Raw genomic sequence first — 27,248 nt, forward strand, 5'->3', positions numbered from 1 at the left:
GTTTGTACCATTGTGTTTACAATGCTAGTTTATTGGATAAAATTGTAAGTATATTTACCTGGGTGTTTCAAACAGCATTGTGATAGAACGAGTGACCAATTACCACAGTACTTTTCCCATCAACTGGTTAAGGATTAAAGCTCTCACAGATAATATTACTGTCTTATCTTTGTAGCAACATTTTAGTATTGTGGTGTCCATTTTTGAGAAAACAAAATCTATGACCACTCTTCTCTTTGTGTTTTCGATTTTGAACATGTTCTGTAAGATTTTTATGGGGACTAAAATAAATAAAAATGCAACTAGCCTGGGTCTCAGTGGAAGCCATGTACTGTACCTATTCAAACTGCTCTGTGTATTGAAACATGTTGCTTTAGCTGCTTTGATAAATAAAATCCTTCCAGTACTCTCTAGTGGTTTTCATCATTCATTCACATTGAGATTATTAGTTGCCCTTAACCACTGATACAAGGTTGGGTGTTATTTCAAGCCTCCCTAATGGTTTAGGATAGGGGTTGTGTAACCTGATTCTTGATCTGTGGTAAAGGGCACGGCCTACCTTGTGGCTCGGTGCTACATGTGTAGCTCTCAACTGGCACCAGGGGGTGGAACAGAGGCATGGGACGAGAAAGGGACACAATCCCACACAGAACAGAATACATTACTAGATAAAAAACCAACGTATCAATTGTTTAGAACTGTAGCCATCCTGAGAGGCTGAGACAGTTACCCTTGTGTGTAGGGATTCCGGTTTAGTCTAAGAAGAAAGGATGAGAGTGTCTGAGGATTAGAGGAGTGTATTATGCAGTCAAGTAAGCATTAGTGTCGTGATCTATCAACTGTTGCACAGAATACATACTAAGCCTGTGTTTACTCATCAAAGGGCTTGTTTTATACAGTTTGTGTACACTTTCAAGTCCAGAAAAACAAAGATTGTACATTCAAGTATCTTTCATTGTCTGTCCTTGCCAGGTGCACTCTCATCAGGGCAGAGTGAAGTAGCATAGCCCCTCAACAGCGATCTCTGCTCTCCTCTCTCAGGAGTCGCCACCTTCTCCCAGTCCCTGGCCATCCAGGATGTCCACCACAGGTTTTCCAGCAGTTTCCAGCAGGGGGCTCCACTCAGGGGCCTCTATGGCATCCAGGAGCACAGCCAGCTCATCCTCCAGCTTCTGGACTGTGTCCTCTACACGCTGCAGGGGACAGACAGAGTCATTATCAGCTCAACTCACATTGATTTCTAGGTCCTACCCCTAGAACCTAGACCCGTCTGAGTGCAGATCTGAAAGAATTGGATAGTAAGCAATATGGCAAAAATGTAATGTAGCCTATCAAGGTGACGATGTTACATAAAGGATAAACACTGACGTTCTGTACATTGCCTTGGAAGTAATGGACGACGCAGAGTTCTTTGCAGAGTTAATTTTTCCAAGGTAATGTACAGAATGGAGGCGTTTATCCCGCTTATACCACCGTTTCCAAAGAAAACAATATGAAAGTGCACATTCACCAGCAGAAAATATATATATATTTTCGCCTTTTATTTTCATTTTTTATAACAAGTTCCTATTTTCTCATCTTCTGGTTGCTAGAGATGCGACACTGTCGTTTGTTCCATTAGTTCGCTATTTACAGACCAAGAGTGTGCAAAGCTGTCATCAAGGCAGCTACTTTGAAGAATTTTGATTTGGTTACTACATGATTCCATTTGTAATATTTCATCGTTTTGATGTCTTCACTATTATTCTACAATGTAGAAAATAGTCCAAATAAAGAAAAACCCTGGAATGAGTAAATGTGTCCAAACTTGTGATTGGTACTGTAGGTTCTCCTCAGATGCAGTCAATACTCATTCAACAGCAATACTCCCTGGGCGGTGTGAACCAATACTTTTTTTGTAACTGAGTGATTTCCACTGCTGAGTGGTTTGGATGGGCATTGTTAGTACAAAAAACTTTTCCTTTTAAGGAAATAGTGCAGATTATTTTAGTGTCACCATTAAAAAAATGATACAATGTAGTAATGTTACAAACCACTGGGAAATCTCCCAAATTCCTTGGATGATTGAATGTCTGCCCTGGAAATTGGGAAATGTGAAACTATTTTTAAATAAGGCTAGATTTATTTGTGTGTGAGATACAAAGAAATATAGGTCACACTTTAAAGCAAAGTATATATGTTATGGTTTATTGAAGCCTACATAAATGCTTAACAAATAATTTATAAGAATTAGAATATCATTATAAAGTGTAGCCACAAAAGGCTACATTTTTGGAAAAGCACCATGTTATATCCCCCTCATATAGTATGACATTTGGTTTTGATTTAAATTTGACAGTGGATTTAGAAGTGGATATAAAATAAATCTTTACTTCAACTTGATTGGTCAACTCCCTCAGCCCTCCTGCAGCAATTGACATACTTGGTATCCTTTTGGGTTGCTGAAGTTCAGTGTTGTGGCACTAACTTGGCCCACTCAGAGGGCTGTAAGATAACTCTAAATCAGTCACCAAAGATATGGGATAAAAAGCAGGAATTCAGATGGTGAGGGATGAATATTGCACCATCCTTGTTAGTAGAGACCTTGAAGAGTAGGAATATATAAATTCCTTTCTTTACCAGACAGTTGATATGTCATTAAAAAGTACGCTGGACTAAGAATAAGGCACACATATTTTTTATAACAAATACTTCTTTTGGTGAAAAATATGATTGGATTGTTGGCAACAAATGGCTTAAACCCCATTTCATGCCCATGGGGTCAATTAATCAATATTCAGATGAAAGGTCACCTGTAAAATAAGGCCTATAATAGTCATTAAAACCTGCTCTTTGTCATTCATTATCTCAAAATGTAGTCGGATCATGTGGAAACATGATGGAAGAAGCTGGATCGGGGACGGGCGACCTCGATGGGGGTGGGGGCACAGTGGCTAGCGATTCTGCGTACCCACATCTGTGCCATGGGGCAAAGAGAAGAATGTCGCAGTTTTAAAGACCGTTTGATGCAATTCTTTTGCCATGGGGCGGAGTAAAGATTTAGCAATTTCCTAACTAATTTCATGCAATTCTACTCATTTAAAATGAGCAGTTTTAGAGCGAATTCCCATTCATTCTAAACATTTTGCCATTGGGCATAGAAAACATTTTGCCATTTTAAAGCAAGTTTGATGCAATTCGACACATTTTGCCATGTGGCAGAGGGAAGATTTTGCAATTTTATAACAAACTTCATGCAATTCTACTAATTTAAAATGAGCAGTTTTAGAGCTAATTTCCATTCATTCTAAGCATTTTGCCATAAAGTAGAGAGAAATGTTTGCGGTTGTTAAGCAAATTTCCTGCAATCCTACATTTGGCCTGACTAATATGATATCAGAGTGAGAGTGACTTACAAAATCAATGGGGTCCCCAGGTCCATAATTCAACCATGATTACCACACGTTTGGATAGCTGGCTAGACAAATTTACCAATCTAAAAATGTTTAGCCGGCATGGACTAATTCAGTGACTGTCAGTGACTTACACAACAAGAGAGAAACTGCTGATGCACAACCAAATTTCAAAATGAATTGTCTATTCTACTATTCTAACTCTCAACATTAAGTTGAGACCCTGACTGAGTTCCTAACTTTAATTGAATTTTGGGGGGAAATTGATCTGTGGACCTACAAAACGGGGGCTTTGGGCCGCTAGTTGGCCATCCCTGACCTAGATCATTTCAAATTCAAGAAAACCATATTATGTCATTGAATATTCCTATTTGGACACACAAACATTATATGTTCAAATTTGAAATCAGTCCTTGTTTACCAATGCTTACCTATAAAAGCCATTGAAGTAATTAATGTTCTATTTTTGAGATGAGTAAAAAAAAAAACATGCAAATTGCCATTCTAATGTGACTTCTTAACCACGTGGTAGAGCTCTGTAATTTACTTAGAAAACATCAACTTGAAAAAATTATATTTCGAGTTCTTATTCGAGTTATTAGAAATAGGAATGCAAAGGTCAAATCATTTTTTCAACATGTTTCTCAAGAAGAGGCAGTTAAAGGGATACAGGGTTTATGAAGGCTTTGTAACTCCATCATATGATGTTGTTATAGTGTGATAGAAAGAGACCCGTGAAAAGCATTGCGTCTTACTCTACCTTCTCCACTACATCCAGTCTGTCATGAAGAGTACTGTGGTCCTGACAGGCACTCGACCGCACAGCTCTGGGTTGGAGCTCAGACTCAGGTCCTGATGGAAAACATAGAGGAGAAGGCATCATTTTCCATACAATACAACAATATTTCTAACAGTATTTCTGATATTATCTTTCCATTACAACACCTTAGTATCCTACATAGAGCCTAGACTATAGGATACATTGTAGTATGTATGGACCCCAATACCCAGCACAGCAAAATTCTCAAATTCTCCCTCGGCCTGAGAATGCACAGTGTATTTTTGTCTACTATCTCTATCCACAGCTTGAGTTCCATTATAAATCTTCATCCAACTAATCTCTAAAGGTCACCAAAACAAGTCTTTCTTGTCTCCTCTCCTGCTCCTTCCTCTCTCTCTCTCCCTCTGACTGGTTCACAGCCCGTTCCAAGTGTTTTCTATTACCTCTACATCTCTGCTCTGCAGGCAGCCTGCAGCACAGCTATCCAGTTCACCACAACCTCTGACCACATGCCATTCTGTTGACATCACACTGCCACAAACTGAGTTGGGATCAGTTCACCCTCACTCTCACCAGTACGTGACCCAGTTTGTTTAGAAGAGATGCCGCTGATCCAGGGTAAGCATTAAGGAGCAGCATCACTGCCTGTGTTTTACCTTGCTACCTTTAGGCTTGGTAGTCTACTACAGGAAATGGCATAGCTTTGATGCAACCCTTTGTCTGGAAGGGAAGGCGGTCTCACTTTGAATCAACCTGGAACCTTTATGGGTTGGGTGTGGTGAAGAAACCTCCATATACATTGTTCCACCAGGTTATTTCTCTTGGTCATCCAGGTTTCATGGTTCCTATTAACCACCCAGACCCTTTTAAAGAGCCCCCCTATTTTCTCTGTGAGCTGAAGCTCTGGTCTCTGCCGATGAATGTGGCCGGGATGTGCGGTCCGTATGTCTGTGAAGACAAGTTTCTTCTTCATAATTAGTGGAGCATAGACCATGCATAATCTATTGCATGGTGTCCTTTCTATTCTCTTCAGCCACACTTCCTGTTGCATCTGGTTTCCATCACATCACAGAACTGTTTAACATAGGTCTTTTAGCTAGACATTTCTTACGTACTATATATTGTCCCAAGCCCTTGTGCACGCTGAAGGGTATTACAAACACAAGACAAAGACATTTACATACAACATACTGTACACTGCATACAGAGATAGGAGATATAATGACGAGATGCCTATGTCTCCGCTCTAACAATGGGATTTGTGGTCCCCTTAGCGGAACGGCAAGCTCTCAAGCGCTCGCCTTTTACTCTCTTTGGATAGGTGGATACATCTTGTTATTTGAATACTATTTTGAACATTCGATGATGGGAGTTGACGTCAGCCGCTTGTATTCAATGGAAAGTGAGATGCTACACTAGTCTCATGAATATGCATAGACCGTCTCCGACATAAAATGTGTTTTCTCTATGTTCCCGCGATGTCACGTGCATCACACTTGTATCGGTACACTCTTAACAGCCTAAGCAGTACGAAACTTCATTTAGTGAAAATAAGCCTTGTATCAAAATAGCAATACATGTTTATCTTGACTAAATTATCCTTGCCTCCCATATAAACACTGCTCACTTGCTTAATAACTAATGATCTTCTGAACGTGGAGAGATTTTAGGCGGAGTAAACCCTCTCGCTTCGCCTCTTCCTATCTGATATATAGCAGTCTACTAGGTGTTGAATTTGGCCTCATAGTTCTAGTTGTCTATTCCCTGCCTGTCAGAAAATGAGCACAAGATAAGGACCATTTATTTTCCTGGCGTGTCATGGCTGTCCTCCAGTGTCCTGTGAATAGCAGCCATTGATTGCCGGTTGTGCTGTTTTTATGGAGCTATCCCGCGGTACAATTTTACAAGCTCTATTACAACACCACAGATCATATCTAGGACAAAAGCCAAGGAAACCCAAGGGATGATTGTAAGATAGAGCTCCATAACATGCCAGGTGTCTCTGCATCAGTACTACAGACATAAGCAGACATAAGACATGTACACAGACATAAGCAGACATAAGACATGTACACAGACATAAGCAGACATAAGCACCATTCATTTTCAGTAAATGAAATTCATCTGAGTGTATAAGCCAGTTGGCAAACTACAATAAGGACTTTTTTTCTTAGGAAGACGTGTCACATGTGAGCATCGATTGATCCCATTCTGTGAAAGATGTGTGTTTTAGCACGTGACACAGTGTGTGCACGCACGCACACAGTGGATGCTGTCTCAGTTCGAGAGTTATGTGGCGTATGTAACCTGAACACAGTGGTTTGCTGTCAAATGCCAGACTTCCCTGCTTTGCCAGTTTAAACAGCCTTTGCTGCTCCTAGTTTGGTTATCAACATGGAGGGGAACCAAAAGACCCTAAGACTGCAGCTGAAGACTGCCAGGGAAGTGTGTGTGTTACTGGTATAACCCTGTTCCGAGCCAATTGTCCATTTTCCAAGGTCCCTCTTTGTGGCACCTGACCACACGACTGAACCAGTGGAGGCTCCTCAGAGGAGGAAGGGGAGTACGATCTATGTGTTGAGAAGCTTGGTGAGTTGGTGACATGATTAGATAGAGATTGAAAAATGATAGTTTAACATTTTTTGGGGACATTATTCAATTCAAATTAGTTTCTTCAAGTTACAGGAGACGGAGGAGGTAGATTATACATTGTTTTCTTGGTTTTAGAACTTTATTTTTGTGTCCAGCTAATGCAATTTATTTAAATTTGCCTTGCTAACTTCAGTAGCAAGTAGCAGTAGCTAGCTACTTACAACTGAAGAAGTGAATTAAAACCGAGGGTCGACCTCTGCCTGAGATCAGTTTCATGAAGAAGGATGAAAAGGTGAGGGCGTTCAATACCAATTGGTATCAAACGTATAACAGTAGCTGGTTAACAGGGAGCCTCTCATCAAGCCGCCTATATTTCTGGCCTTGCTTGCTTTTTGGAAAGTCATCCTTGGGCAAAAGAGGGGTACAGTGACCTAAAGAACATAGATTGTTTAGCTAAATGCCAAAACAAAATCAGGGAGCATATTAATGCCCACATCAGATTCAAGCTTCTGGGAAAAAGACAAGACGAGAGGGATAGTTCCGCTAGTGCAACTCCAACGAGTGCAACAAGTGCAACTCCAACGAGTGCAACAAGTGCAACTCCAAAGAGTGCAACAAGTGCAACTCCAACGAGTGCAACTCCAAGGAGTGCAACAAGTGCAACTCCAAGGAGTGCAACAAGTGCAACTCCAAGGAGTGCAACAAGTGCAACTCCAACGAGTGCAACAAGTGCAACTCCAACGAGTGCAACAAGTGCAACTCCAACGAGTGCAACAAGTGCAACTCCAACGAGTGCAACAAGTGCAACTCCAACGAGTGCAACAAGTGCAACTCCAAGGAGCTTGCAGCGGTCATTTCAAATGACGAGGAACTTGAAGCTCTCCACCTTCTCCACTTTGACGGAACCGCAGTGGTGAGGTGGAAAGCTTCAAGTTCCTCGGCGTACACATCACAAGAGGCGCAACAGTGCCTCTTCAACCTCAGGAGACTGAATAAATTTGGCTTGGCCCCTAAAATCCTCACAAACTTTTACAGATGCACAATTGAGAGCATCCTGTCGGGTTGTATCACCGCCTGGTACGGCAACTGCACCGCCCGCAACCGCAGGGCTCTCCAGAGGGTGGTGCGGTCTGCTCAATGCATCACCCGGGGCAAACTACCTGGCCTCCAGGACACCTACAGCACCCGATGTCACAGGAAGGCCAAAAAGGTCATCAAGGACATCAACCACCCGAGCCACGGCCTGTTCACCCCACTATTATCCAGAAGGCGAGGTCAGTACAGGTGCATCAAAGCTGGAACCGAGAGACTGAAAAACAGCTTCTATCTCAAGGCCATCAGACTGTTTAATAGCCATCACTAGCCAGCTTCCACCCAGTTAGGCAACCCTGTACCTTAGAGGCTGCTGCCCTATATACATAGACTTGGAATCACTGGCCACTTTAATAATGGAAAACTAGTCACTTTAATAATGTTTACATACTACTTTACTCATCTCATATGTATATACTGTATTCTATTCTACTGTATTTTAGTCAATGCCACTCCGACATTGCTCAATCTAATATTTATATGTTTCTTAATTCCATTCTTTTACTTTTAGATGTGTTGTTGTGAATCGTTTTTAGATACTACAGCACTGTTGAAGCTAGGAACACAAGTATTTCGCTACACCCGCAATAACATCTGCTAAATATGTTTATGTGACCAATGAAATTTGATTTGATTTACTTGCTGAACATATGGAACTTTCTACTGTCTTTTTCTGGGATGTCAAAATCAATTCAATGGCTTCCATCGCGTCATCCATTAACAGTTAGAATAAAGAGGCAGCGCATTTTTTTGCGCGAACTCAAGTAGGTTTTCCACTTTCTTCAGGTATTTATTTAGCAAAGATGATAACACATAACCATTCCGGACAGACACAAGCAAAAACTCATTACATAAATGTTATAGCAGCCTAGGCTTCACCCTAACATTAGAGATCTGACATGCTGAATGGGATGAAAACGAGACCAATTTTCAGTCTGATCAACTGCATACAGCCTATGTGCGCTGTCCATTTGGTCAGGGTAACTACTAATTGATAACTTCATGTATTTATAGTCCATTTGTGTGTCGGGAGAGAATGTGATCAAATTAGCTCAGCCCTGTGAGTTCTATTGTCGATCTGTTGTTGTCTATGTGTCTGGGTAGAGGAAATCCCCCTCCTAATCTAGTCTAAATATAATTCATATGAACAAGTATAAGGTTGCTACAGATTGACAGGATTTGTATCTGCTATTTGTATTTACAGCTAAGTCCCCTCCTGTTCCCCGATTAAGAGGTGATGACCACTTCACTACCATTGTCAACTCTCTCCTGACATGAACTGAAGCCACGTCTCATGTGCCTGCTCATCCACTGGCACATTGAATGTTTCCTCTCCAAGCACTGTGACCTATCAATTTTCTCTCATTAACGTATGTAGAGTCAGTCACATACACATATACAATCACATTATTACACATCAATAATTTTACTCTTTGCTTGGACTAACTCATTCTTAGCTCTTTTGTCTAACTGTTTAGTGTGTTGTGCTATTGTTTTTGTCTTTCCAGTCAAATCCTGTCCTGCACTGAAGTCAAGCCTCTGAACACCTCAACTCATGCCTCATACCTCATTCAATCACTGCTGTGATCCCTTCCAAACACTATGTAAGTAGCCCTCTCATTCCCATTCCCCATAGTCTTGTACTATACATGTCTTTATTAAATGCTTTAGGTTAAAATAATTACTCTGTCACGATTTTTTAAACACACTCCGTGCGTTCCGTGCTTATACCGTGAGTCTCCCATCCTTCTCAATTTTTCAAGTCACCAGCCTCATCTGGCATGAACAGTAGTCCAGGTGCAACAAAACTAGGGCCTGTAGGAACTGCCTTGTTGATAGTGTTGTTAAGAAGGCAGAGCAGCCCTTCACTATGAATTAGAATACTAGTAATTTAATAGGATCTCTATGTATAAAACTGCACATTTTTATCACTGCCCCATAGCAATAGATTCGCGAGGGGCCACAGGAAACTGTGCTACGCCACTGGTGTGTGTGTGTGTGTGTGTGTGTGTGTGTGTGTGTGTGTGTGTGTGTGTGTGTGTGTGTGTGTGTGTGTGTGTGTGTGTGTGTGTGTGTGTGTGTGTGTGTGTGTGTGTGTGTGTGTGTGTGTGTGTGTGTGTGTGTGTGCAGTATGTGTTGGACAAAGGCAGATGATGACATGCCTGATGAAGTGCACACTCATATGTGTATTATGTCACAGCTGCACCTGGAGAAATACTGACCCACACACTCAGAGGACATAGAAAAGGAAAACACAACAGCCCACAAGAGTCTGATGTAACACCATCTGCCCTGGGAGACAGGTTTGGAAGATGGTGTGTGTGTTGGCCTGTCTCTGTGTGTCTGTGTCTCTGTGGGGTGTTCATGTTTACATGTGTGTTTGCGCTGGCCACAGGAGCCAGGGCAAGACGTGCAGTGGAGTGAATACTGACGAATACAGCCCGAGCCAGAGCATTAGGTCAGTTTGTACACAACACCAGTGGTCCCACAAACCAGAGCTTGCCTTATACAGACCCGCCCATGGAAAAGAGACTAACAAGCTGTTAGTCAGATCTCCAGAGTATTTCCTGAATCAATATTGGGTTGGCAGAGAGAGAGCAAGAACTAGTGTGTGGTTCCATGTGTTGGCCATTCCTTGTGTATGAAGTCACACTCAAGCCCAATCAAGTCCTTAAAGAGTAGGATACGGAGGGGGGGCTAAAATGTTTACGATTTTCGTTGAGCAGTAAACAAGATTGGAATGATAGATAAACATTAGACATATAAGGATAAAATAGAAGATTTTTGTAAAAAATTCAATACCGATGAGTACTACATGGAGAAAGGTCACTGCTGCATTAAAAATAAGAAACAGATGTTTTAACCTCATGAGTGTAATCTCTCTCTATACAGTACCAGTCAAATGTTTGGACATACCTACTTTTTCCAAATGTGTACTATTTTCTACATTGTAGAATAATAGTGAAGACATTCCATCTGTGCTATTTCATAGTTGTGATCTTGTAGTAGCCAAAAAAGTGTTAAAACACCTCAATTACCTCGACTCAGGAAGACCTCAATTACCTTGACTAACCGATGCCCCTGCACATTGACCCTGTACCGGTACCCCCCTGTACCGGTACCCCCCTGTATATAGTCTCGCTATTGTTATTTTACTGCTGCTCTTTAATTACTTGTTACTTTTATTTCTTATATATTTCTTATATATTTTTAACCACATTGTTGGTTAGGGGCTTGTAAGTAAGCATTTCACTGTACAGTCTACACTTGTTGTATTCGGCGCATGTGACTAATACAATTTGATTTGATTTTAAACCAATTAAAATATATTTTATATTTATACAAAGTAGCCACTCTTTGCCTTGATGCCAGCTTTGCACACTCTTGGCATTCTCTCAACCAGCTTCATGAGGTAGTCACCTGTAATGCATTTCAATTAATAACAGGTGTGTTAATTTGTGGAATTTCTTTCCTTCTTAATGTGTTTGAGCCAATCAGTTGTGTTGTGACAAGGTAGGGGTGGTATACAGAAGATGGCCCTATTTGGTAAAAGACCAAGTCCATATTATGGCAAGAACAGCTCAAATAAGCAAAGAGAAATGACAATCCATCATTGCTTTAAGACCTGAAGGTCAGTCAATTCAGAAAATGTCAAGAACATTGAAAGTTTCTTCAAGTGCAGTCACAAAAAAAACATGACATGCTATGATGAAACTGGCTCTCATGAGGACCTCCACAGGAAAGGAAGCACCAGAGTTACCTCTGCTGCAGAGGATAAGTTCATTAGAGTTAATTGCACCTCAGATTGCAGCCCAAACAAATGCTTCACTGAGTTCAAGTAACAGACAAATCTCAACATCAACTGTTCAGAGGAGACTGCGTGAATCAGGCATTCATGGTCAAATTGCTGCAAAGAAACCACTACTAAAGGACACCAATAAGAAGAAGAGACTTGCTTGGGCCAAGAAACATGTGCAATGTTCATTAGACTGTCCTTGTGTCTGATGAGTCCAAATTTTATATTTTTGGTTCCAACCTCCGTATCTTTGTGAGATGCAGAGGAGATGAACGGATGATCTCTGCGTGTGTGGTTCCCACAATGAAGCATGGAGGAGGAGGTGTGATGGTGTGGGGGTGCTTTACTGGTGACACTGTGATTTATTTAGAATTCAAGGCACACTTAACCAGCATGGCTACCACAGCATTCTGCAGCAATACGCCATCCCATCTAGTTTGCGCTTAGTGAGACTATAATTTGTTTTTCAACAGGACAATGACACAACACACCTCCTGGCTGTGTAAGGGCTATTTGACCAATACGGATAGTAATGGAGTGCTGCATCAGATGACTTTGCCTCTACAAACACCGGCCATCAACCCAATTGAGATGGTTTGGGATGAGTTGGACTGGAGAGTGAAGGAAAAGCAGCCAACTAGTACTCAGCATATGTGGGAACTCCTTCAAGACGGTTGGAAAAGCATTCCAGGTGAAGCTGGTTGAGAGAATGCCAAGAGTGTGCAAAGCTGTCATCAAGGCAAAGGGTGGCTATTTGAAGAATCTCAAATATAAAATATATTATGATTTGTTTAACACTTTTTTGTTTACTACATGATTCTTTGTGTTATTTCATAGTTGTGATGTCTTCACTATTATTCTACAATGTAGAAAATAGTCAACATTAAGAAAAAACCCTTGAATGAGTAGGTGTCCAAACCTTTGACTGTTTATATATATACTTTAAATATCTATCTATCTATCTAATATATATCATGCGCACACACACACACACACACACATGTTCATCCAACTGTCACCCACGCACACACATATCCTGTAACCTATATGCTCATTGACAGATCCTGAATGGCCAAGATGGATATTCCTTGAAGAATCAGCCTATTTTACAGTGGAAAGATCTCCAATTCATGTAAGGTTAGACATCACAAAGAACTATTCAACTCCACTGCATAGTGAGTACTGTTCATCACTACACTGTTACAAAGTCACTTCGAAAATAGCACTTCTATCAAACAACTTAGAACAGAATCTAACAGAGTGAACCGCACATCTATTTATGGTTTGTTTACACATCTGCTGTGCCCCCTGCTCTTTCTCCTATGACCTCTAACCCCAGCCACACCGAATCACATATCTTACCTGCTGCTGTGTGGCCAATGAGGAGGAGCAGAAGTCCAAGTGAGATGGTGGTGGGGCGGGTCATGGCGGAGGAGAGGAGAGGAGCTGGAGGGTAAGAGTAGAGTCTAACTGGTGCTTGCAAGAAGAGAAATACAGGGAAGAAAGAAAGAAATACTCACAGTGTATTCAGTGCCCAAAATCTCCTGAATGCTAACCTAGACTGTATGCAATTTTTTCCTTCCTTCTCTCTCTCTCTCTCTCTCTCTCTCTCTCTCTCTCTCTCTCTCTCTCTCTCTCTCTCTATTTCTCTCTCTCTCTCTCTATCGCTCTCTATCGCTTTCTCTCTCTCTCTCTCTCTATCGCACTCTATCGCTCTCTCTCTCTCTCTCTCTCTCTCTCTCGCTCTCTCTCGGCCAGTTTCCTAATGAAAACATTAGGTACAGAACAAAAGCCCTCTATCTGGGAGGAGGCTGAGGGGTGAACGGAGGGGTGGGGTTATTTCTAGGGTGGGACTCCTCAGCAGAGCTTTACTCCTGTAGTTCTTTTCAGGGAAGGTAATTCCAACACGGATAACATTTAGTATGAAGGGCATGAAGATAGGGTTGTAATCATTGTGGAACGGTATGGTGTGTAGTGACACACTGGGTCAATGCAGCATGAAGAAAACATATCCTTTATAATCTGTAGGAATGCTTGTAGTTTCAGCTGCCTTAATTGATTTTGTAAAAATAAAAATAAAAATGGTGTACTGTCACATGCACATGCACGTGCACACACTCGCATGAACTCAGGCACACGCACACTGCGGAGGCTCTTACGTAGTGAACATGGTTATCTCCATTAAGCATTAAAGCTTGACTTTCTTTGGCTCCATCAAGGGCTGACTGTCTGGCCTCGTAAGCAGCTCTGAAGAGGAGAACTTAAGCAGGGTGGGAAAGAAGTAGAGGAAAAGTGGGGGGATGGTGGGTTCGGACAGGGACCATTGATATGACTGTCGAGAGAGAGGGGGCGAGAGAGAGAGGGAGAGGGAGAGAGAGAGAGAGAGAGGGAGAGGGAGAGAGAGAGAGAGGGGAGGAGAGAGAGAGGGAGAGGGAGAGAGAGAGAGAGGGGGAGAGGGAGAGAGAGAGAGAGAGAGAGAGAGAGAGAGAGAGAGAGAGAGAGAGAGAGAGAGAGAGAGAGAGAGAGAGAGAGAGAGAGAGGAGAGAGAGAGAGGGGGGAGGGAGAGAGAGAGGGGGGAGAGAGAGAGAGAGAGAGAGAGAGAGGGGAGAGAGAGAGAGAGAGAGAGAGAGAGAGAGAGAGAGAGAGAGAGAGAGAGAGAGAGAGAGAGAGAGAGAGAGAGAGAGAGGAGAGGGAGAGAGAGAGAGAGAGAGAGAGAGAGAGAGAGAGAGAGAGAGAGAGAGAGAGAGAGAGAGAGAGAGGCATGAAGATGGCTGGTTGTGGAACATGTTATTACCGCATACCACTAATAAACCAAAACTCAACAACAGAGAAAAGAGGCAGTCAAGAGACGCCTGACAACCAAGGGGACAGAGAGAGAGGGAGGGGAGGGTGGGTGCAGGGATAATATCTCTCTCTCTCTCTTGCAAGGAGAGTTGTGTGGGAAGCACAGCTAGGTCCCCTGGTAGCCTTTCCAGGAACAACAGTGGTTGGCCTGCCAAGAGGGTCATCATCAGATCGACAGGGAGTTGTGCTGAATGGAACAGAGCCTCCCAGCCATCTAAGCCTCAATGCTCCAGGGTAGGGGGTGGCCGAGTGCTACACAGCCCATTAGAAAGGACCTTTGGTGGCGGAAGGGGGACAGCTTGCACCCACGCCCAGTTTCTTAGTTCATGCCCCATCTCCTAGCATTCTACAGACCCTACAAAACACCATTGTCCTGCCAAAAGATTAGGTCAGCTCTGGATACCGGTTAACTCTTTGGCAGACACATCCCTCCCTGTCACTAACAATGGGGTTAGGGTTCAATCTGATGTGTGTGTGTGTGTGTGTGTGTTTCTGTGTAGATGGGATTGTGTACGTCAACGATGACCTTTGCCTCTGGTTTATCTCTTCTCTCACTGTTCCAGTCAGACTTCAGTCAGCCCCACTGATTCCTAGATTCACATATTGTAAACATCAAATATTACATTCTTTACTATATAGTGTATGTTGCTATCTTAATCACAATGAGATAGAGTTTTAGTCAAGTGAGCGTTTAGACAGCTGTACTATCTGAAATGAGTCAAAGGTCAAAGATTTTGTTGATCCTTCGCTGACTGTGGGGAACGTTGTAGGGGACATCTTCATCCTAGTTTAGAGATCAGAGGTGGAGGAAGCTTCTACATACCTTCTTATCCTGACTGAATAGGATCTCCCTGCTTAGAAAGTCATTGCGCTCTCTCTCTCGCTCTCTCTCATCTCTGATCCTCCTAGTGTCTCTATCTCGACTAACTGCCTAAGATCCCAGATCATTGTTCCCTAGATAAACTGTAAGTCTGTATCTATCCCCTTACAGCGTCTGATTACCAACACGCCACAGACCTGGAGGTTTATTCCAGGTCTGGGACCGGAATAGAGACAAGGGGAAGGAGGGGCCAGGCCAGGGCTGGAGGCAAGCTGGGCTGGAGGGCTGGGCGGCGGGCGGGCAGGTGCCTCTGGGTAATCGCTCCTTAAATAGCCCCAGGAAGGGATCCAGGGCAGTGCAGTTAACACAGTGGGAGCGCTCTGAGCCGACACACTGTCCCACACACTCCTGGACGCGCAACACAGGAGGAGCAGGGAGAGGACTTTTCGGGACTTATCCAGAGTGGATCCTGGGACTATAGCTGAAAAAGTGGTCCAGGATGAACTTTGCCGCCCAGTTCATCTACGCCAACTATATCAGAGATGGATCGCCTAACAGAGTGGGATTCAGCGATAGTGATGAGAATGACCCCTTCTGGCAGAGGTGGGACTCTACAGATTCATCACCCATCCACTGTACCCCATTAGACACAGAGGGATTTCCCACGCGAGCCCTGGCTGTAGACGTACCCCCCCAACACCCTAAGGAACCAAATACTCCCACTGCCGCTTCTCCTGTAGTGACTCCTGCTGTGGCTCCTTCTGCACCTCGTGTTGCACCTCTTCCTGTTCTCCTTCATCCTTGTTCTGCACCTCTTCTCTCTCCCCAAGGTCAACTAACCACACCAGCCACAACCTCCAGTCTCCACCATCTTCCTTCTCCTCGTGTAAGGATATCTACCAAGTCCTCTAGAGCCACCAGTAAACCCCTTCCAGTCCCCAAATCTAACGCCATCTCCAATCCCTGTTGTCCTCCTCCTCCACCTGAAACAGCACCTCCACCACCTCGAGCTTCCTCCCCTGCTCTCCCCAGGTCCACAGTAGTAGCCAAGGCCCCCCTTAGCCATGTCCCTGCCCCTGTGATACCCTCTCCAGACCCGGGGAACAGATTTCTCTTGCCAGCCTTCCACGTTCTGATATGCCTCCTCCTCCGCCTGGTTCTATCCTTCATCCTCTTCTTCCTCCCCAGGTAAACAGACTGGACACAGGGAAGGACCTAAAGATAGAGAGAGAGAGAGCGATAAAGGAGAGAGCGAAAGACAGAGAGAAACTTGGGGTCTTCCACATTCCGAGACAATAGAAAGGAGACGGAGAGGTGGCATTACTGAGAGAAAGTGTGAAGGATTAAAGAGGCAAATGGTGTAGATGGACATTAGTGTCAGAGGGTTAACTGGGGAATGGGGTGAAAGGGTGAAGCAGCTCTTATGGCTGAGTATACGATATTAATAGAACGACTGGTTGTGAAACAGGAAACAGAGCCAAATACATTGGATAGTAGGGGAATAGAATGTCAACAGAGTAACTCCACCTGGTGGTTTTATGTGCTAGTGCTGTTTGTATCTTGACATCGTTGCTATGACTTAGCTCTTGGAAATTCTGCCCATGTGTATACCAGTGGAGGCTGCTGAGGGGAGGACGGGTCATAATAATGTCTGGAACTGATTAAATGGAATGGCATCAAACACATGGAAACCATGTGTTTGAGATATTTGATACTATTCCGGTCCAGCCATTACCACGAGCCCGTCCTCCCCAATTAAGGTGCCACCAACCTCCTGTGGTGTACACACAATGGAAACTTAAAGTGAAGTTATATTTTAACAGCTGGTTTGAATCATGACATACAGTCTATCCATTTCAGTAGTGCATATAATGTGAGCAAAACTAAGTGACTTTTGAAAAGGAGTCTCCCCAAAACATAATATATCATACAATAGCATGTATATGAATGCATTAGGTTATTTAAATTCAATTTAATGAATACTACATGTAGTTGCTATGAATGTTTATAAGGCAATGTTAGTAGGTGAATCTAATCCCCGGTTTTATCTAATCCCTGTATGTCTTTATAAATAGAGCCTTAATTCTGAATGACCTGATTGCTGATAATATACAGTTGAAGTCGGAAGTTTAATTACCCTTAGGTTGGAGTCATTAAAACTTGTTTTTCAACCACTCCATACATGTCTTGTTAACAAACTATAGTTTTGGCAAGTCGGTTAGGACAGCTACTTTGTGCATGACACAAGTCATTTTTCCAACAATCGTTTACAGACAGATTATTTCACTTATAATTCACTGTATCACAATTCCAGTGGGTCAGAAGTTTACATACACTAATTGACTGTGCCTTTAAACAGCTTGGAAAATTCCAGAAAATGATGTCATGGCTTTAGAAGCTTCTGACAGGCTAATTGACATAATTTGAGTCAATTGGAGGTGGTACCTATGGATGTATTTCAAGGCCTACCTTCAAACTCAGTGCCTCTTTGCTTGACATCATTGGAAAATCAAAAGAAATCAGCAAAGACCTCAGAAAAATAATTGTAGACCTCCACAAGTCAGGTTCATCCTTTGGCAGCAATTTCCAAACGCCTGAAGGTACCACGTTCATCTGTACAAACAATAGTATGCACGTATAAACACCATGGGACCACGCAGCTGTCATACCGCTCAGGAAGGAGACTCGTTCTGTCTCCTAGAGATGAACGTACTTTGGTGCGAAAAATCAAATCAGTTTGCAACAGCACATGGGGACAAAGATCGTACTTTTTGGAGAAATGTCCTCTAGTCTGATGAAACAAAAATAGAACTGTTTGGCTATAATGGCCATCGTTATGTTTGAAGGAAAAAGGGGGAGGCTTGCAAGCCGAAGAACACCATCCCAACCTTGAAGCACGGGGGTGGCAGCATCATGTTGTGGGGGTGCTTTGCTGCAGGAGGGACTGGTGTACTTCACAAAATAGATGGCATCATGAGGCAGGAAAATCATATGGATATATTGAAGCAACATCTCAAGACATCAGTCAGGAAGTTAAAGCTTGGTCGCAAATGGGTCTTCCAAATGGACAATGACCCCAAGCATACTTCCAAAGTTGTGGCAAAATGGCTTAAGGACAACAAAGGCAAGATATTGGGAGTGACCATCACAAAGCCCTGACCTCAATCCTATAGAAAATTTGTGGCCAGAATTGAAAAAGCGTGTGCGAGCAAGGAGGCCTACAAACCTGACTCAGTTACACCATCTCTGTCAGGAGGAATGGGCCAAAATTCACCCAATTCATTGAGGGAAACTTGTGGAAGGCTACCCAAAATGTTTTTAAACAATTTAAAGGCAATGCTACCAAATACTAATTGAGTGTATGTAAACTTCTGACCCACTGGGAAAGTGATGAAATAAATAAAAGCTGAAATAATTCATTCTCTCTACTATTATTCTGACATTTCACATTTTTAAAATCAAGTGGTGATCCTAACTGACCTAAGACAGAAAATTTGTACTTGGATTAAATGTCAGGAATTGTGAAAAAGGTGTATGTAAACTTCCGACTTCAACTGTAACTATGTATCCTAATTACCACAATAATACAAAGGTTGAATTAACTATATTATCAATCCTATTGACAATAATGGAAATATTTGGACATTAAGTACTAGGTTTAACAACAATCCAACTAAATGCTCTACCAAGTTGTTCTTGAGTTACAGGATTTAGTCAAACTATCACTGATAATAAGCGTCTCTCTCATTTAACTTTATTCAAAGCATGTTACGTTTAATTACTGCATGCCCCTAAAAGACTGCATTGAAATGATTCAAATGAGTCATTGTTTAATCAGAGATCAAATAAATCAAGCAGAGGTGAAACTCTGAGAACATGATAGGTGACTAAATTAAATCCATCCATTCCCTTCCCCTCTGTTACCATCCAAACAGACAACAACATAAGAGCCGATTGTGTGTGTGTGTGTGTGTGTGTGTGTGTGTGTGTGTGTGTGTGTGTGTGTGTGTGTGTGTGTGTGTGTGTGTGTGTGTGTGTGTGTGTGTGTGTGTGTGTGTTGTGGTTATAGGTTAAAACCTACAGCTATTTCCGTTGTCATCAGGGACAGCCAGTTGTACCTGGACATGGGAAGATCTCTGTGGATTATCTCCTATTGTACAGAGCACAAGGTTACTGCCATCACTCCCAGACTTTGTAAAGCAGTGGCTAATCTATTCCCCACTTGTTCACACACATGGTCAAATCTTACTCCTGAAAACTCCACCCAGCCTATTAGCAATTCTCTCCTCCTGCTCCCTCTCATCACTCTAGTCCATTGCTGAGACCTTTGACCTGAAATACATGTGTATAACGGTAAGAGCTGTATCCATCATTACAGACACCCAACCAGAGAGAGTAATTCCAAGCCCTGTTGATCTTCCTTTCTCCCCCAGCGAGGCGCAGCGTCTTGGGTCAACTAAACAGGGCTGCTCCACCTCTTCCAAGACTACCTGCAACAAGGACGCCCCCGTTTGTAACGGGGTTGCGGGCGTGCGGCCCACCCTCATCCACCCAGAGCGCCTGAAGGACTTTGGTATTGAGGAGGAGTGCCTCAATGGGGAAGTTAAGACCAAGGAGACCAAGGTGATGGGGGCCCCTGAGATCCAGCTGATGGACCCGCCCAAGACTAACAAGAAGAGAGTCAGCGAGAGCAAAGCAATCACACCAACCAAGCCTGAATACCTCCGCTTCGATGACATCAGTGCTGCAGCCTTCAAAATCCAGTTGAGGATGCAGAAGACCCCCTGCATGGTATGTTCAGAGCCTTCTATACACTCTCACAAAAAAATGTACCAGCTAGAACCATAAAGGGTTCTTTGGATGTCCCTCGTCTGTAGGAGAACCCTTTTGTGTCCAGTTAAAGCCTTTTCACCAAAGGGTTCTTAAAGGATTCTTGGATAAGGGACAGGCGAAGAACCCTCCGTTTCTTCTAAGTAGTACTTTTTTCCCCCAAAGATTAATAACTGTAGATGATGAACCCTGCTTCATATGCGGAAGCTGACTCGCATCGTGCTTGTTTGTGTTCCCAGTACTCCAGACTGTCCAAACAGTACGGCATGGAGATCTTCCTGAAGAAGGAACACCTCCACTACACAGGCTCAGTGAAGGAAAGAGGCGTTCTCTACATGCTCACCTCCCTCAGCCAGGTATGCACCACAATGCATCTCTCAATGCATTCCAGCTGGGGAAAAGTCCAAGCTAACAAGTAGCTAACAAGTAGCTAACAAGCTTAACAAATTAACAAAACTAATTACTTTAACAGTTAGCCGTCTCCCATCCCCCAACACAGGAGCAGCAGAAGAAGGGGGTGATTGTGGCTACAGACTGTAGCTTCTCCATGGCCGTGGCCCACCATGCGGTGGAGTTGAGGATCCCAGTGTTTGTCATCATGCCAGCCAGCTGTGCCCAGCCCCACCTCAGGATGTACCGTGACTACGGCGCCATGGTAATCTCCTACGGCAGCACGGCCAGGGACTCCCTGAACCACGCCCGCCACCTGGCCAAGGAGAACGGATACCTTTACCTGGAAGAGTAAGTCACCCTGGGAGCCATTCCCATAGCTCTCCTTTGTTTTATAACATGCACTGATGGCAATGTGACACTAACACATGGGCACATGGTAATACTGTATTTCTCTCTCTATCAGGGATGATAGTGCTGTGTACTTGGCAGGACTGGGCACAGTAGGCATGGAGATCTATGAGCAGGTGCCCAAACTAGATGCAGTCATTGTGCCCGCTGGTGGGCAGTGTAGTCTACTGGTTGGCACAGCAGCCGCCATCAAACACCTCAACTCGCGCATCACTGTCATAGTAAGTGTTTCCTAACTCTGAATATTTGTTTAGTGTACTGTTGTCGTAGTGAGTAAGTTGCAAACATGTGGATCCCCATCATACTTAGCATAGCGCTGAATGTCCACTAAATCGGCAAAATAATATTGGGATTTATGTACAATTGTTCTCTTTGACAGGGAGTTGAACCAGAAGGATTCCCGTTGCTACTACAGTCCCTCAAAACAGGCAGCCCGGTGACTAGAGAACTATACAGCACCCCAAACAAGAAGCTTTATGGAGGTACTGTGCACTTGTACCCCTGTAGGCTATCTGAACCCATACCTCTACCCCCTGTGATATGTTTTTCTCTCTGTACGTTTTCTTCCTTTTTCTTAAATAGAGTGTCATGGCGCTGTACTCACTGAACTCAACGCCTATAACCCACTCTCTATCCCCAGACCTATTTGAGCACTCAATGGGGACCCACACCTTCCAGCTGGCTAAGACATTTGTGGATAAAGTCATCTCTGTCAGGTACTACATCTCTATGGAAGAGGAGGGTATCTCACCACACATTTGCCATCGTCATAGTATTCTACATGCCTGGACATAGACACCCCTCTGTTCCCCAGTGCTGTGATTGTTGCCATGGCTCTATATTGGTAGCACTGATGCTCCCAAGGTTAGAAGCACCAGACAGTACTTAGGAGCAGTATTTAGGAGCACCAGGGGCTCTATTAAATGCGTATCACGGAGGTTCAGCGTTATTGCGTGATTGACAATTAAAGACGATGTTCCCACAGTGGCGGAGACTGCATTCGCTTCAGCTATACAGATTGAATAGAGCCCTAGGCCTATATGAATCCATATCTCCTGGAGGAGCCCATTTCCTTTCTTCCAGTGCCTTCTTACTGGACAAGTTACCAGGTTGTTAGGCAGCTAGGTAATGTGACTGGACATTTGCTTGTTATCAAACAAGCAACATGGTTTCTGAAATGATCAAATGTGAATTGCGATCCGCGATGGAAAGGAAACATTTTGAACAGTTTGGGCAAAAGACTAGCAGTTCTATGCATTGTAAAGGTGCAACCATGGTACTCACAGGTGAGGTGCAAAGAGAAGTGAACACTGCCGGGTTACCTGCCTCTCCATGCATGAATTGAGGGGCAAACAGAGTGCTAAAAGCAAAAATGCATCTCTGCCTTATTAGCCTTTTGCAGATAGAAAAGAAGGAGGCTTTTGTATATTGCTAAAAGTTCTCCTATGCGTTCAGGGACCAACCACAATGGGAATACAACACAAAATATGATGTGATTATTTGCAATAATCGGACCAATAGGCGGCCATTTTGAAATATATAAAAGTCCCCTTTATTTTTATGTCTGTAAAACCTTGATCAAATCTAAGGGTCAATGTTTGTTTAACATTTTGTAATAAAGAAGCACTTTTAAAAGTTGCTGAATTCCCTCTTCAATCTCACAGGTGAGGTGAAAGTAATACGCAATATATGATACAAATGTAACAACTCCTAATGACACCACTATAATTTTGCCATTCAATGTATTATCTGGGCGAATATTTTTCTTCTACAGCTAAATATTTAGGATCATATTGGATCAAGATGGTCGCAAATTAGAGCCCAGAGTGCAGTAAAGTGTCTCAATCATTGTCATTTAGCACTGATGTTGTTGTGGTGTTATTATTGTTGTTCTCTCTCTCTGAGTATACCTGACCTTTTACTCTTCTCAACAGAGAGGAGGACTCTCTGGTAGCCATGCTAAGGTTCCAGGAGTTTGAACACTCCACGGTGGACACAGAGGGAGCCATGGGACTGGCGGCCATCTTGGCTGGTCAACTACCAGAGCTGAAGGGCAAAAGGTGGGTTAACGCACAGCTAGTGTGGGTTACTGTATCAAAACATATGAGTGAATCCTAACCCTTAGCCTTCAATTGACATCAATGCATGACTAAATGAAAATTCAACTTAAAGAAATTAGGATTTACCCATAGTGTCAATAAGGTTACCTATTGATATTCCGATGAATTGAGTCTCCATCTATGTCCTTGTCTGCCCGCTGCAGGGTAGCTGTGGTGGTCAGCAGTGCTAACATGGAGTTGGACCTGATCAGACAGTGTGTTGACCGAGCCCTGGTTCTGGACGACAGGGTCAACAAGTTTACGGTGCAGTTGGGGGACTTTCCAGGGGACATGGCCAAGCTACTGGACACCCTGGCCCGAGAGGACATCAAGTGAGTTAAACACTAACATGAGAACAGATAGTTATGAACTATACTGTACATCTGAATATAAATACACTAGTGTATAAGCGGTTGATTACTCCCTATTTCTCCTGAAACACAAACACACGTCAGAGTGTATGGTCAGACAGACTGACCATAACCCAGTACTACCAGACCTTATTAATCACCTAAGTTCTGATATCTGTGCTGCATATGGATGGAGATAAGTGTGTATAGTTAGATTATGGTGGGTATAGTTAGATCACTCACACTCTCTCAGTGACGGTAATGCCTCTGTGCCAAATCTGGCCCCGTGACCCTGTTCTCCCCACATCCGATCGCATCAGAATAAGCCACAGGACAGGAGGAGGCTTTACCTGGCAGGATGTTCAGTCTGGACAGACAAATCCTCTGATAACAAGACCAATGTGAATGAAGTCTGCTCCTCTCTTTCTCCTCATCCACTTTTTCTTTCTCTCGTTCTGTATGTTTACAGTGGCTTACGAAAGTATTCACCCCTGGATTTTTTCCTATTTTGTTGCCTTACAACCTGGAAATAAAATGTATTTTGGGGGGGTTCGTATCATTTGATTTACACAACATGCCTACCACTTTGAAGATGCAAAATATTTTTTATTGTGAAACAAACAAGAAATAAGTGCACTCAATACTTTGTAGAGTGCACTTTTGCAGCAATTACAGCTGCAAGTCTCCTGCGGTATGTCTCTATAAGCTTGGCACATCTAGCCACTGGGATTTTTACCCATTCTTCAAGGGAAAACTGCTCCAGCTCCTTCAAGTTGGATGGGTTCCGCTGGTGTACAGCAATCTTTAAGTCATACCACAGATTCTCAATTGGATTGAGGTCTGGCTTTTAGGCTATTCCAAGACATTTAGATGTTTCCCCTTAAACCACTTGAGTGTTGCTTTAGCAGTATGCTTAGGGTCATTGTCCTGCTGGAAGGTGATCCTCCATCCCAGTCTCAAAACTCTGGAAGACTGAAACAGGTTTCCCTCAAGACTTTCATTGTATTTAGCACCATCCATCATTCCTTCAATTCTGACCAGTTTCCCAGTCCCTGCCGATGAAAAACATCCCCACAGCATGATGCTGCCACCACCATGCTTCACTGTGGGGATGGTGTTCTCAGGGTGATGAGGAGGTGTTGGGTTTGCGCCAGACATAGTGTTTTCCTTGATGGCCAAAAAGCTACATTTTAGACTCATCTGACCAGAGTACCTTCTTCCATGTGTTACCTTCCCACATGCCCTTTTGTTCAACACCAATGTTTTTCTTTAAGCAATGGCTTTCTGGCCACTCTTCCTTAAAGCCAAGCTCTGTGGAGTGTACGGCTTAAAGTGGTTCTATGGACAGATACTCCAATCTCCACTGTGGAGCTTTGCAGCTCCTTCGGGTTTATCTTTGGTCTCTTTGTTGCCTCTCTGATTAATGGCTTCCTTGCCTGGTCCATGAATTTTGGCGGGTGGCCCTCTCTTGGCAGGTTTGTTGTGGTGCCATATTCTTTCCATTTTTTAATAATGGATTTAATGGTGCTCCGTGGGATGTTCAAAGTTTTGGATATTTTTTTTTATAACCCAACCCTGATCTGTGCTTCTCCACAACTTTGTCCCTGACCTGTTTGGAGAGCTCCTTGGTCTTCATGGTGCCCCTTGCTTAGTGGTGTTGCAGACTCTGGGGCCTTTCAGAACAGGTGTAAATATACTGAGATCATGTGACAGATCATGTGACACTTAGATTACACATAGGTGGACTTTATTTAACTAATTATGTGACTTCTGAAGGTAATTGGTTGCACCAGATCTTATTTAGGGGCTTCATTGCAAAGGGGGTGCATATGCATATGCACGCACTACTTTTCTGTTTGCCAAGGGGGATGAATACTTTTGCAAGGCACTGTACATCTGTCACCTCTCAGTAATGCTTCTTTTCATCTTCTTTCTCTCTACCTTTCTCTCTCTCTCTCTCTCTCTCTCTCTCTCTCTCTCTCTCTCCATCAGGTTGTTGGATGTTTGCCACCGTAGACACAATGACAGAGGCGATCTCTTCAAGGCCCTGGTACAACAGCCTTACCCTCTTCCCCCAAAATCCACTCAGCTGCTTTTCACACTGTCGTTGCCGTGGAAACCCTGGCTCGGGTTGCCGCTGTGTTGGTAGTGCAGGGTAGTGTGAGATGTGTGGTGGATTCTTGGACCAGTGGTGCTAGACAGTGTGAATATGCGATTGATTTGGAAGTGGTTTATGACTCTGATTGAGATGTTGCCTACTAATGGCAAGCATGATTTCGAAGTTCCAGATGTGTGACTTTAACTGACTGTAGAGTTGGCAGCTGTAAAACAAGTTATGTACAGGTATATTATGGGAAGGTACAATATTATGTTACTACCATGTACCGGGTTAAGTCTAGTCATAGAAAGGAGACAGGCTGGAATCGACAGGGACTTCAGATGCATCGAGTGTGTTGGGAGCTTGTTGCATCATGCTACAACCACGTAACAGTGGTATGTTCTAAACATGTGGGTCAATGTGTAATTATCTTAGAGATCATTCATTTACATTTCACAGACTGTGTGTGTGTGTGTGTGTGTATGTGTGTGTGTGTGTGTGTGTGTGTGTGTGTGTGTGTGTGTGTGTGTGTGTGTGTGTGTGTGTGTGTGGCAGTGAGAGATGATTAGGATTAAATCTGTGTTGTGTGCTCACAGGTGGAGTGTGTGGTGGAGACCAGAGATAAGACACAGAGCACTCAGCTCCGCAGGACACTGTCTGAGCGCTATCCCACACTACGCTGGCTGGACCGGTGATCAACACACGTCACGGCCTCGTCACGGCTCTCACTCTGAACACGCACACACACGGACAAAGCATGCACGCACATGCAACACGCATGTTCGCACATGCACGTCACTTGCAGACACACACACACACAATTAAACAGACAATGAAACAGAAACATTGTGAATGTATATGCAAACACACATAACACATGCATTGAACTTTTTTGCTGCAAAACTACCGAATTGCAAATTGCTTTTGAGTATCAGTGAGTATAAAAAAAGCCTTTTGATTAGTAGAGATTATACAGGGAGATAAACTTAAATACGGGACTATATGGGATTTACTGCATATGCTGCTCTGTTGAGAAAACAATACTTTCACCCCATACTTCTGTTATTAGGGAGCTCAGGGGGTACTTTTGGGCCAGTTTCCCGGACAATGATTAAGCCCAGCTGATCCTAACATAACAGTGGTAGTGACAATTAAAAGCATTATGTTCTGGAAATAAAAGTTGATGATAATGACGTATTCAACGATTTGTCTTTGTAATTTGTACGTCCAGTTCAGAGGAGACAGGATCAGGTAAGGTCAGCCAATGGGATCAACTGCACAACGCATGTTATTCATAGTTGTGTTAGAGCATCTGCTATCTACCCATCAATTCATCTGATCGTGGGAGCTAAATAAAGTGGGCTATTGTATAGAGTCAGACCTGATCCTTTAACCCCCACCCCTTGCTGAGCGAGAGAGGATGAGAAAGAAAGAGAATGAGAGAGAGAGGGAGAAGGAGTGTGCGATGCCTTGAAATAAAAGTTACCTCATGGTTCAGAAGATGACATCTCATTGATTAATGAGTGGAGACAGTGCCAGAGGAGAGACGGGATGATTTAGATGGGCTAATTCCCTAAGTTCGTTAGCAGAGGACATTCTGACCCCGCTGTGCTACTTTGGCCTGGTCAGTGCTAAGAAACTGACCACTATATATCAATGAAGCAATCTAGACCTCCCAATGTCCTATACTTCTTACCAATCCACGGCAGCTAAGACAGAGAAACACGTCGTCATCTACGAACCGAGTCATCTA

The 27,248-nt window shown here is 43.3% G+C and overlaps 2 protein-coding genes across 5 annotated transcripts; one reads left to right on the top strand and one right to left on the bottom strand.

Annotated features, from left to right (window-relative positions):
* Positions 1-781: 781 nt before the first annotated feature.
* On the bottom strand, positions 782-13,331 carry LOC112253096 (placenta associated 9). 3 transcript variants are annotated; one of them, XM_024425028.2, is made up of 4 exons: positions 13,174-13,331; positions 13,016-13,099; positions 4,153-4,244; positions 782-1,193 (listed from the first exon to the last, which is right to left on the bottom strand). In XM_024425028.2, the coding sequence occupies exons 2-4, from the start codon at positions 13,077-13,079 to the stop codon at positions 1,038-1,040; spliced, it is 312 nt and encodes a 103-aa protein (XP_024280796.1). In that variant the 5' UTR covers positions 13,080-13,099; positions 13,174-13,331; the 3' UTR covers positions 782-1,037. The 3 variants fall into 3 exon arrangements, with proteins under 3 accessions (XP_024280796.1, XP_042179017.1, XP_024280786.1); XM_042323083.1 differs by lacking the exon at positions 13,174-13,331 and having other exon boundaries at positions 13,016-13,167; XM_024425018.2 differs by lacking the exons at positions 13,016-13,099; positions 13,174-13,331 and adding an exon at positions 4,400-4,554.
* Positions 13,332-15,659: 2,328 nt separating this feature from the next.
* LOC112253104 (L-threonine ammonia-lyase) lies at positions 15,660-26,697 on the top strand. 2 transcript variants are annotated; one of them, XM_024425040.2, is made up of 11 exons: positions 15,660-16,505; positions 19,751-20,108; positions 20,387-20,503; positions 20,647-20,888; positions 21,004-21,169; positions 21,328-21,430; positions 21,589-21,664; positions 22,883-23,008; positions 23,212-23,379; positions 25,390-25,447; positions 26,092-26,697. In XM_024425040.2, the coding sequence occupies exons 1-11, from the start codon at positions 15,817-15,819 to the stop codon at positions 26,188-26,190; spliced, it is 2,202 nt and encodes a 733-aa protein (XP_024280808.1). In that variant the 5' UTR covers positions 15,660-15,816; the 3' UTR covers positions 26,191-26,697. The 2 variants fall into 2 exon arrangements, with proteins under 2 accessions (XP_024280808.1, XP_024280814.1); XM_024425046.2 differs by having other exon boundaries at positions 15,661-15,920.
* The last annotated feature ends 551 nt before the right edge of the window (positions 26,698-27,248 follow it).

The sequence above is a fragment of the Oncorhynchus tshawytscha genome, linkage group LG01 (assembly GCF_018296145.1).
Source record: "Oncorhynchus tshawytscha isolate Ot180627B linkage group LG01, Otsh_v2.0, whole genome shotgun sequence".
Classification (NCBI taxonomy): Eukaryota; Metazoa; Chordata; class Actinopteri; order Salmoniformes; family Salmonidae; genus Oncorhynchus; species Oncorhynchus tshawytscha.

Coding starts and splice junctions, on each gene's coding strand:
- LOC112253096 (XM_024425018.2), bottom strand. CDS start 4,502: ATGAAGATTTATAATGGAACTCAAGCTGTGGATAGAGATAGTAGACAA. Junction 4,245..4,399: donor TGAGAATTTTGCTGTGCTGG/GTATTGGGGTCC, acceptor GTTTTCCATCAG/GACCTGAGTCTGAGCTCCAA. Junction 1,194..4,152: donor GACTGGATGTAGTGGAGAAG/GTAGAGTAAGAC, acceptor TGTCCCCTGCAG/CGTGTAGAGGACACAGTCCA.
- LOC112253104 (XM_024425040.2), top strand. CDS start 15,817: ATGAACTTTGCCGCCCAGTTCATCTACGCCAACTATATCAGAGATGGA. Junction 16,506..19,750: donor ATCCTCTTCTTCCTCCCCAG/GTAAACAGACTG, acceptor TTTCTCCCCCAG/CGAGGCGCAGCGTCTTGGGT. Junction 21,665..22,882: donor GATAAAGTCATCTCTGTCAG/GTACTACATCTC, acceptor TCTTCTCAACAG/AGAGGAGGACTCTCTGGTAG.